Below are 12,401 nucleotides of genomic sequence, written 5' to 3' on the forward strand. Positions count from 1 at the left end.
TATAATCAATTTGTACGATGTTCTTGCAGTTTCTTCTGCCTTTTTGCATAAGCTACATACCGAATCATTTGATGATTTTTTCAGTTCTGGCTTTTGACTACATTAGTTTGAATAATTCAAATAGCTTGCTCTTGAGCAGCTGAAATCAAGCCTTCAGTTCCTTTTTTTTAAGGTTCCAGTTGTAACCCGCTGTCAGATATTATATTTATCCACTTTCCCCTTGATATTTTAACTTCCTATTTTTAACTTGCATCAATGCTTGTTCTTGGCGGGTTTTTTTTTTACATGTAATCAGCCAATGCACTTTTCTACTTTGACAGTTCATTTGACCTGGAGTAAACCTCTGCCCTCTTTTCTGAAGAGCAGGTATAATGTATCAATATCACTGCAGGGATGCAATGCATACTGTGAATAGTCATCAGTTTTCTTGTTTTTCAGTTTAGAATGCTGAGTTCAGCTTAAAGGTAAAGGTAAAGGTTTCCCCGCACATGCGTGCTAGTCATTTCCGACTCTAGGGGCCGGTGCTCAACTCCGTTTCAAAGCCGAAGAGCCAGCGCTTGTCCGAGGACGTCTCCGTGGTCATGTGGCCGGCATGACTAGACGCCAAAGGCACACGGAACGCTGTTACCTTCCCACCGTAGTGGTCCCTATTTTTCTACTTGCATTTTTACGTGCTTTCGAACTGCTAGGTTGGCAGAAGCTGGGACGAGTAACAGCTTACGTCCAGGTAAATCCAGCGGCATATCGTATAAGGGTATTACCCAGTTCAAATGAACATTTGAAACTATGAGCAAACTATTCCTTTTGTTGAACTTTTCTTTTCTTATCACCATACACCTCTATTCTGAATTTATACCTTCCCATTAATTTATAGATGCAATTAACGGGAAGATATATTTCCAGGAAAATAGCAGAAGTGATGATGACAGGCAACATACTGGATTTTATAAGAACAATTTTAAAACCAAGAATATTTATAAATAGTGGTTGTATAGTATTATATGCATTTGAATCATTTGGTTTCAGTATGGGTTACAATTATCAACATGGTTAATGGAAATATAACTCTAATATGAAGCTGCGGTCTTACATGTATCATGAATTAGAAAAAATGCTTTGGACTTCAGCAAGTATTTAGCCCTCTACTATTAGTGGGTCAAAGGCTTGGAGATGATGTGGAATGTATAAAAACATACTATAAATGGAGCCTTGTACCCAAACCCTTCAAGTCTGATCAAGCCACCTGATCAAATGAGATTAAGTTGTTTAAATTATTCTTAAAGGTGAATAAATGTGGGGTTATAATCTGTACACAACATTTCATTTTAATGCATTATAAAACATGGGAGAATTAATGGTAGCCCAAGCCATATTTTGAAAACAATTTTTAAAGCCGTATTTCTGAGGTTTCATATATGATGAATACTGTTAGCAATACAATTATATAGATGGAAATAATCTGACACACACACACACACCAGATGCTAGTCTTAATTTTTTCCTCATTTGCCTCCTGACAATTCATTTTATATATATATACAATACACACATTTGTGATAGATGAAACATTTTCCCCCTAAATAGAACTCAGAGGAACCCTTCATTTTTACACCAGACAGATTCATGAGTGTTCACGAGTCTTTCAAGAAACCCTGAAGTAGAATTCATCCATTAATGATGTTATACAAAATTTGTTATAAAATTAAAGCTGCCTCTCAGGAGCTATGTTTTCCAGAGGCAAAGAAGGAGAGGCACCATTTTACCTCTTTCCAGACCACTGCATGGCCTCATTTGAATATTAAGGTAGCAGTTCTTGAGGACTTCCTTGGGTAAAAAGATACAATAGGGTTGGGCCTGGTTAGTACTTGTACTGGAGATTGTTATCACTACAGATTAATCTACAACGTGGAAAACATTGTCTAGAAGGCAATGACAAATAACTTTCAAGGCTCCTTATCATTCTTGACATTGACATGCAAACATGCAAATGGCCTCTTCTCGAATTCTGGGTTCCTTAGATCAAGGCTTTTCAACCAGTGGTACGGGTACCACCTGTGATACATTGGCACCTGGCAGGAGGTACACAACCATCCTAGAAAAGTGGTAGCGGGGGAGGCGAATGAGCTGAACCAGTGGCAGCACCGCACAAGCCTGAGCGAGAGATGGCTGGAGCTGCAGGGCTGTCAGGGCTCAGTGGAAGCACCAGGATCAGCGCCAGGCTCCAGCTGGAGCTCGGCGCTGATCCCAGCACATCTGCTGAGCCAAGAAGAAGCACCGATCAGCTGGAATGTTGCAGCGTCTCCAGGGTCTTATGATTTACGTTCAAATGCTTGGCAGCTGATTCATATTTATGACGGACACAGTCCCAGGGTCATGTGAAGTGACCAAAACCTGCTGCAACCACCCAGCAGAGGGGGGGGGGAGAATAAAAAACAACCCCCCACCCCCGCTGCCAATCCTCAACAGAAATGCTCACAACAATGAAAACCTCCAACAGGAGGAAGAGCGCCTCTGGGCAGGCAGGCAGGTGTTTTGCTTAGCTGTGGCTTGCGGGGCACTTTTTTCAGTGCCATTGTAACTTTGAACAGTCACTAAGTGAACTGTTGTAAGTTGAGGACTACCTGTACTTCATCACTTTTTTCCTGGGTTTTTTTGGGGGGGTCATCAAGTTTTTGACACCTTGCTAGGCGACTGGTGGTACTCGGATGTTGCCATATCCTAAAAGTGGTACAATGGGTGAAAAGGTTGAAAAGCCCTGCCTTAGATACTTCTCCCAACAGTCTTCATAGACTCAGCTACCTCTGACAGTGGGAAACCTTGTAGATGGAGACTACACAAACACATTTATCTATCTTGGAACTACTCAGTTATTTAAAGGAATCTATATATTTTCTTTTCTCTTTTTTTGCCTTTCATTTTCTTCTGCAGGATTATCATTGGAAGAAATGAAGGAAAAACAAGGATAAGGAAATCTGCAAAAATTTACAGATCTGGACCAGCCCTTCTTTCTATGACATGTGTGATTAAAACATTTTATTAACTGCCATATATTGCAGAAATACCCATCCCAGTTGGAAGAAGGCATGGATAGGGCAGCAACTTATACAGAGTTGTTCAGGTTCCTTTTTTTCAAATAACATTCATTTCTTTATTTCTTCTGGCCTTTAGAATCTCCTTTCATGTACATAGCAGAACACCGCTGTAAAATTACCATGACAAACACAGATATTGTTCATAAAGTGGAAAGGAATTTATAGCCTGTTTCATCAATTCCTACACATTTTAAGTTAACATGTGCAGTTAACATATGCAGTTAACAGGCCTTGAAACAGGTGATTTACTTTTTCCAGGTATTTACAATCAAAACTAGCTATTGTATGTATGATGCATGCAACAGTGTTTGCAATCACATTAACGAGGTCTCACAAGACAAATTTATGTAAAAATCATTGAAAAAATTGAAGCTGAGCAGGAAAGGGAGCCTGAAGTTTATATTTACTACTCAATTAAGTGTTTGATGAAATAACACTCTGAAGAGAAAATTTAAGTAGGCAGAAAATTAAGTTTTTCTTAGCTGGTCTGATCTGGATTGTGTGTGGGGGGAGGGGATGGTTTATCCTCAAATGGTCGTTCAAGCAGAGATTTCTTCCATTACCATTTCCTGATTGTCTTGAGTATTTGCACATTCTTCCCTCTTGAGATGTATTTTCCAGTATTATGCTAACCAGTCAAGATTTGCAGTCTGACCTAAGGAAAAAGAGAACTTTCACTGAATCTATTTACGATGGGATATGAAGCCAAAAGAAGTAAAAGACAACAGAAAAAGGGACCCTACAACTGCAATAATTATGTCTGTAGATCTAAGTCTGTACAACTGACCATAAACTGTATCTCTTTCTCATCACTAACTCTATAAATGGTGCTCCAAGGATATTTATATTAAACTTATTCCTGGGTTCACTAACTCTCTAAGGGTTACCCTTACGTATATCCCCGTATCCCCCCCCCAAAAAAAACATATAAGGCAGGATTGTGGCATTAGAAAAAGCAATGTAGATATACCCAGCTTTCAACAGATCCCCTTATCTTCAGCAAAACAAAATGAAGTCTTAGCATTGTGCAAATCTATATTGGACTGAGATATTACTTATTATTATTTTTTTTCAACACTGCCAGGTTTTTTCCCCATATCAGATCTGAAAGAAAGAATTCATATTGAAATGCAACAGTGTGGTGTGAACATCATCATAAATGTGGGAAAAGCAATTCCAGACAGGAAAAAAAAGCTGTTGTGGAAGGAATTAGTGACTCCATCCTCAAGAGTTTTGTTTGCAGACAGCACAGGCACACAGATGGATATCAACTTTTTTTTTCTTTATCAGCAAAAGAAAAACACCATCTGGGTTCTGTTTTCTCACATCACTCGCTCCTTACCATGATTCTGTGACTAGTCATGAAACTCATGAATAAAGAGTTAAAAACTGGAAGAAATATCAAACAGCCTCTTGTCCCTTTCCCTCCTCTGCCCCTTCCTTTGCTGGCTTTGGAAGAAGTGATGGATACTCATTAAACTCATCTCCCTGTTTATGGACATATGAATAAATTATTTGTTAGTGGAAGTGTTACATTATTAACTGGTCTCTTTGATAGACACTTTGCTGATAAAAAACATTGTCCTCATTTTTGCATTTTCTGATTCTTGCATCATATTATTTGTTTTAAGGTGACCACTTGGGAGAAACTAGTAAAGTACAGAGAGTCTTTTAAGCTTTTCTGTGAGATAGTTTTGTTTTCTTTTGTTTTGTTTTGTGTGGCCGAATAATAACTCAATGATTAGATTCAGAAAATCAGTTTCATTCAATTATTTAAGTAACTTGATTTCCTTTGGATGCCTAAATCAAATTGATGAAGCAATTTGAAGGCTTTTCATTTCCAATTGTATTCAGAAAGTCAATCAGACTGTCTGTGAACTGACTCTGACTGGAACCTTTATACAGACCTAGTTGAAATACATCCTGTAATTACTGTTTTGTATGTGAATAACAGCCAACGATAGTAGTTTGGCAATTTCTACTGTGTAAATGCTGTTTATTTTATTACAAATGTTGCAGTGATGGACAATGTATCTCACAAACATACTTTCAGTATCTTAAGATTCATACATTTTAGGACTATAACTGCCAAAAGGCACTTAAAACATTATTCACTCACCTGAAACTTAATCTGAAGCCATTTGATAATCCAAATATTCTACTGCAAGAAATGTGTTGATTGTATTGTTACATTTTAACCTGTTTCCCATTGTGTGATGTAAAAGTTCTATTAAAATGACAGAATCTAAACCCCAATAAAAATGAAGGTGAAAAGAGCATGCACAAAGAAAAAGAGTTTCTTCTCAAAATGAAACTTATATTTTAACACAAGGGCCATGTTATGTTAATCAGAGTTAAGATAAAGTGGAGATTTTGAGTTGTGGGAAAATGTTTTCTCCAGAAGGAATGAACATTCAACCTCCATAGGAAGGAACTCTTATTTAAACAAACTGAATATTAATGCATTAGATTGCACTCATTGTCAAATATTTTATGAGCATTACTAAATTATTTAGTATCAACTACTGAATTATTACCTAATTGCAAAACATTTGATCCGAATGTCTGATGAAGAAGTACTTTTAATAAATGTGGAAGCTCAAACTGCTATGGTATATCACTTCATGTGCTTTTTAATGGCTGCTCTTTAATTCTGGAGGTTAAGTGGTCACCAAGATTTTACTTACTTGAAAGAGATGTACGAACTATTCCAAGCTTGAAACAATTCAGGCTAAAACTGGCTATTTGAGTTTATTTATTTAATTTATTTATTTATTTAATTTAATTTATATACCGCCCTTCTCCCGAAGGACTCAGGGTGGTGAACAGGGCAATAAATACCAAAATACAAGAAGTCAGAAACAGAACTTGGTCATTCTGAATGGCATCACTTTGAATGTTCTAACTGGCCCAGATGCTGCAGTTATTAGCTTCATGGCTTGTGACTAAATTGGGGCGCATTGCTTCATTGGCAATTCTTGTGGAAATGGACTCAAAGCTTTACGAGGCTTTGGAAATAGAGCTGTCCCCAGATTCTGAGCACAGGTAAGAAGGCCCATTTTGACACCCACCCAAAAGAATGGAGAATCTCTTATCAGGAAAGTCTCCCTACCTGGATTCTCAAAAGAGAAAAGAAGTTATTTTTCTTTGTCCTGTAATGTGTTGGACAATCTCTTTCAAAATCCTATTAACAAAGGAGGTCTGGGTTCAGAAGTGAGAAAGGCCCCTTCTAATAGTTTCTAAACCAGGGATCCCCAACCTCTGGTCCCTGGACCAGCACCAGTCCATGGCATGCCAGCAACCGGGCCACACAAACAAGCAAAGCCCCATCTCTGGGATGCAGGCAATATGTAAAACCATGCACCCTCTGATCCACAGAAAATCCTTTCTCCACAGCATCGGTCCCTGGTGCCCAAAAGGTTGGGGGCCTCTGTTCTTAACTATTGGCTCACTGGTTTCCTTCTTACTACACACGGTTGGTCAGCAAGGATTGCCTTTCTTGCAGTTTGAAATTCCAATATTCTAAGTTTGTTCCAACAGCTCATGGAACACTTAAGCTGTTCTGAATTTTCTCCCGTGAGATCTCAGGCAACACAAAATGTTTTGCTAGAATACTTGAAGGAGGACTCTTTGTTCCAGGCTCAAATTAAAACACATGTTCCATTTTACCCCCTATGGAATTAAATTACTGTTGATATTATCTGGTCATTCTTAAATTCTTGAAATTTCTCTGCAGGGAGGGATTTCCCTGGAATAAAACTAACCACCAATCATGGAAAAAATGGCAAACTCAAAATTAAACAAATATATGGTTTATTTTACACAAATGAAGTGTCAAGGTGATAAAACTGAGGAGGAAAAGAAGCAGAAAGAAAGACACCAATAAAGCAAATAAAGGAAAAGTAGATTCATTCTCACAATCATAATAACTCACTGCATTCATAAAACACAAGTTACTCTCCAGTCAAAAAGGCACTTTGCAGATGATCTTCCTGTTTCAATGCAAGATTTGTATTTATATAATACATAAGAAAAAGAATAGTTTCTACAAATAGCTTTAAAAGACTATTTTCCTCTTGATGGTTCAAAACTATAAAGGAAGCAAAGTAAAAATATAGAAATTATGAGTTCAATCTGTACAGTTCTGTTTTCATTTTTGTATTCTGATCTTTATATTTAAAGCTGGATGATTTTAATAAGGTTACAATTGATACTCAAGAGTATAAAAAAATTGAGGCAACAAAGGCCTCATTCACGGCAGGACTGCACAACATTAGACCTAATGCAGAATATCTAGTTTGTCCTGTTGATTGCCAGATAACTGTTCTTGTCTCTTACACAAGAACTGTATCAAAAAACAGATACTCTAGCATGCATGGCTAACAGGAAATTTAGCTTAATAGATCACCATCTCTTCAAGCTTTATACTGATCAATATATTTTTGCCTACACTAACATGATACAGTGACTATAAAACAAGAATTCTTTCATGTTTTTCTTCTGCAAATCAGATTTGCCAATACAATCTGCAGCATTACAAATTTTTGGAACCATTATTCCATCCATGTTTAAAAATTTAAATGTGCTTTACTTTTAAGCAAGGAAGTTTGCAAGAATGTATTTTTAATGCATCCTACAAATGCTTTGTTGATCAAATTATAGTAAACCCTGGTTTGCATCCTGTGAATTGAAAATGTTCCAGGGAGGCAAGCAAACTCTGTGTTAATTCAAGGAATATTCCAAGCAGCCCTGGCAATCCTTTAAATTTCTATATGTAAGAATACAAATTTTGTGGAAAAGTGTCCCTCAATTATTTGGAGGGAAGGGAAACCTTTAGAAATAATTAAATAATTGGTATACTTGGAAGTCACGTAGATAAGATGCCAATTATAATTCAATTAGTATGCTCATTAAAATCATATTAAAGTTGTGTAAAAACCACAATTCAGTATTTTTTTTAAAAAAAAGAACTATTGATCAAGAATATACAGTAAAGGTAAAGGTAAAGGTTCCCCCGCACATGCGTGCTAGTCGTTTCCGACTCTAGGGGCCGGTGCTCATCTCCATTTCAAAACCGAAGAGCCAGCGCTTGTCCGAGGACGTCTCCGTGGTCATGTGGCCGGCATGACTAGACGCCAAAGGCGCACGGAACGCTGTTACCTTCCCACCGTAGTGGTCCCTATTTTTCTACTTGCATTTTTACGTGCTTTCGAACTGCTAGGTTGGCAGAAGCTGGGACGAGTAACAGGCGCTCACTCTGTTACGCGGCACTTGGGATTCAACCCACCAAACTGCCGACCTTCTGATCGACAAGGTCAGCGTCCTAACCCACTGAGCCACCGCGTCCCTGAATATACAGTACGTAGTATTTTTTTTAGTAACTGAACATTCAACTTATTCATCTCATTTGAAAGAAGGTCAAGGTGGTGCAAAAGAATATTTTACTATATATACTTCAAAACAAACTAACCTGTGACCCAGCTAGGTTCTTATGCCCATGTAAAGGATATAATAAAAGGGCTATTCTAAAAAAAACCCCAAAACTAGTAGGAAATTAGACCAGCATGCAGGTATTCTCTAAGCATTACTTGACATCACATAATAAGGCAACGCCACGTAATATCCAATGTTCAGGTGGCTGGGTGGTCCGTAGGTCCACTGCAGTAATGTAATTCAGATCTGTCCGAAGTGGTTTTTTGTAGATTGGACATGAGTACAGGCGTGGATCTTTTGAGGCTAAGAAGAGACAAACAAGGAAAGTTCATTTTTATAAAGTTGTCAAGAAACTCAAATAAAATTTCAATTAGCTTAAATCAAAATATTAAAAAAGAGTTTAAACATATAAATTATCAGATCTTAGCGTAGCCAAGGATAAATTGTGAAAACCACTTATGAAAAGACATTTAGGAAGACAAAAGGAACTAAGGAACGTTTTTGATAAATTGACATACAGAATAAGAGAAAAAAAGAGCTTCCTGAAAGACTTGGAACAGAACATTATATATTAGGAACCTTAATACAGAGGTACCCAACCTTGGCAACTTTCAAGACTTGTGGACTTCAACCCCCAGAATTCCTCAGCCAGCAAAGCTTAAAGTTGCCAAGGTTGGAGACCCCTGCCTTAATATACTGCACCAAATTATCACATACAGCATCTTTGCCTGTTACAAGCAAGTGAAAGGGCTTAGCAATGGCAGAAATGCTTTCCGATGTGTTGATTTCCTTAGTGAATAAGCAATAAAATATACATAAAAGTGTTTTTAAAAGTATTGCCCAGCTATATTTTAATCGAAAGGTTTGAGTGACTAAAAAGGGTTTAAACCTCCATATCGCTCCCTCCACCACTTCAACAGTTTCGCTTCACAGGGAAGAAAGCATCAGACAATAACCTTAACACTCTGGGGAAACAGACAGAAAAGCAGATGCTCCTCCAGGAAATTGTACATCAAAGCAGATGGGAGTTTAAAAATTAAAAGCAGCATGTTGAATTGGGTCCAGCATATAACGCATAGGCGTAATATGTTTTTCAAGTAGTTTAACTCTAGTCAGCCTTTCAGGATAATTAGAATTTCTAGGCCATTTAAAAAAAGAAACATTTATACAGCAATACAGTAATTCAATTGAGAGCGCACCAGAATGTGGATAATTATTGCCAGATATCTTTGTCCAGGAAGGTTAATTATCAGTGTTATCAGACCAAGGGCCCATATTGCAGTGGTAATATGCTTCCAGTGATGGGAGAGAAGGGTTCCAACAGAAAAAAAAATGCCATTTTCCAACCTATCTTTTATCACCCCTCTGAGAGGCCAATAATTTTGCTGCCCTCAAAGAAAGTAATATGGGTTACTTTCAGGGCAGGAATTGGTTTTACTCTTCCAACCCAGATAAATAATAAATAATCCAGAGATTCTTCCTCAACACACTGGATTGTCAGGCATGTGGTCTTCTGTCACAATAGCTGGGAAAACACTACTTTCTGCCAGAACTCAATGAACTGACCTAAGAGATAGAAGCCAACTAGTCCATCATTAAGTAATTGAAATGTTATGTCTATGGAGATTCTCAGTCATCCAGGTCATGGTTGTCCCAAAGCTGATTTTACAAAAGGCAAATGAACTTTCTTGGTATTTTCCTTGAAAACATTTCATTTCTCATCCAAGAAACATCTTCAGTTCAGATGCTGCCTTTTGGGAAAGCACCTCTGGGACAATTGACATCCTGTGTCTATTCAGCTGTGTGAATGAGCTCTAAGTTGATAAAAGATATGGAATCACAAAGCTCACTTGGGCCTGTAGTGACAATGATAGAATACAAGCCACCCAACATTATTTGGAACAAACCTGATTCCCTATAACAGGAATGGACCCTACTTCCCCTATCAATGTTGCCAATTATCAAGTCTCATCAGCATAGTCAGTGGTAATGGATAATGAAAGTTATAATCAGTATCTGGAGAGTCAAGCTTTACCCACCCCCAATCTAGAGACAGTTCTGTTGGAGTAGAATATCACTGAACATAGCAGAAGTATCTGCAAAACTGGAGGTAAGATGGGTGGCAGATAACATACTGAACAAATAAAAATAAATGAAAACTTGCCTGACTGAGTTTCAGATTTTTTTTTCCTCTCAGCTTTTCCATTACTGTTTGTCCCACCTGGTAGAACAACCAAGAAGCAACTCCACAGAAAGGCTAAGATTACTTTAGGAGTTTCCGGTGACATTGCTGCAAGATGGGCGCTGGGAAATGAATCTCCCTTCCCCAAGCCTGATTTCTACCAGCTGGGGAGTCCAATAGGACTGAAAGTTGCCCTGTAGAGGCAACTGGCCAAAGGGTGAAACTTTGCAGATTGCAGATCCAAGGGAGCCTTCAGGACTGGCAGGAAGAAAGGTTGACCGCACCCATGAGGTCTGCCAGAAGCAGCTGATCAGCGGAGACAATGAATTTTAAAAGCAGAAGGCAAAACAGCTGATCTGGGTGAGACTATTTTCCTTATCTCTCTACAAGACTGAGGCATAAAAGAAGGATAATTTGAAAAACTTTTTTGTTTATTCCTTGTTTGGAAACCATCGTGTTTTAACTCCTTAAACTTTTTTAAAAGTATGGTGGGAATGGACATCCACTGACATCTAGTGGCAAAACTGAGAACTACATTCAACCTTGCTTTTTTTCTTTTTCCTTGTCTTTATTTTACTGAGTTGCTCTGATTGGATTCTTAAAACTTGGCTGTATGCCTAGACATAGCTTATAGTTTAAACATTTTGGTGTCCTTGGAATTTAAAGTCCTGAAGATTGTGGCTGAAAAAGAAATACTCTTTTTGGATTGCCCTGTCCTACAGGATGGATTACAATTATAAATAAAAACTATGTTTGAAGTCATTGGACTTCCCTGGATTACAAATACAGCTTGACCTGGAATTTTTACAAGCTGTTTTGAAAGAGTGAATAACAAGAAATCCCTTCGAACAGCTTCCGGTTTGCCTACAGCTGTAAAATGGACGTCTGGAGGATGGCTCCCATCTTCCATGTCCAGATTCGCATCGCTGGAGGGGTCCTAGAGGGACCAAAGAGTTGCCCTGGAGGGGTGTCTAGACAAAAGGGGCCTTTGCAGAAACAACGGGGGGCAGCAACCCCCTCATTAGTGCCTGCATTCCCTTTGTACCAGTGGACGAATGACTGACCATAGGAATATGGCCAGCTCCTAAGCTGCAGACAGCCGAAGTCAAAGCTAACATCAGGCAACATTAAAGCAGCATGGAAGAGTCGAGGGTAAGAATCCTGTCTTGTACCTCAATCAGCTTTTTTTCACCTAATTAAGCTGCTAAGTACTTTCCCCCCCCGTGGAGAGGGAGGGGGAATTTAACCCTTCCCTCGGAAGGCGGCGAACAAATTCAGGGGTGTTTTTTGGGGAAAAAACGTTTAAAGAAGAAATAACAAAAGACTCTTAAAGTACTTGGTGGACACCCAGTGGCTAAATTTGAAATTGCAATTCTGGGGATAAAGAGTAACCGTGAACACCAGGTGTGAGGGTCTACAATGGAAGATTTTCAAAAACAAATTCATGCTCTGTGGGAAATATCCTACCAAACTTATCAGCTTCTTTCTACAGCTGGCGATGAAATAAGAGCCTTTGGAAAAGAGTTAGAAAGTATTTCGATGAAACAAGCTAAAACTCAGACTGTGATTACAACTAATATCTTATTGGGACAGGACTCAATAGAAGAAATTGAACAATTAAATACATTGGCAGAAGAATTAAATAGTCAACAAATACAGGTTTCTAAAGATGGTGATGGAGAAAATATGGAAGG

The 12,401-nt window shown here is 38.4% G+C and overlaps 1 protein-coding gene across 1 annotated transcript in view; it reads right to left on the reverse strand.

Moving 5' to 3' along the window:
* Positions 1-8,602: 8,602 nt before the first annotated feature.
* DNAH5 (dynein axonemal heavy chain 5) overlaps positions 8,603-12,401 on the reverse strand; it is a gene marked incomplete at its 5' end in the record, with an annotated part of 158,139 nt that continues 154,340 nt past the window's right edge. Inside the window, one exon of the mRNA XM_081325578.1 lies at positions 8,603-8,828. Coding sequence (XP_081181704.1) covers positions 8,677-8,828 — 152 coding nt within the window. The 3' untranslated portion in view covers positions 8,603-8,676. The remainder of the gene's footprint in view (positions 8,829-12,401) is intronic.

The sequence above is a fragment of the Vipera berus genome (assembly GCF_964194415.1).
Source record: "Vipera berus genome assembly, chromosome: 3".
Taxonomy (NCBI): domain Eukaryota; kingdom Metazoa; phylum Chordata; class Lepidosauria; order Squamata; family Viperidae; genus Vipera; species Vipera berus.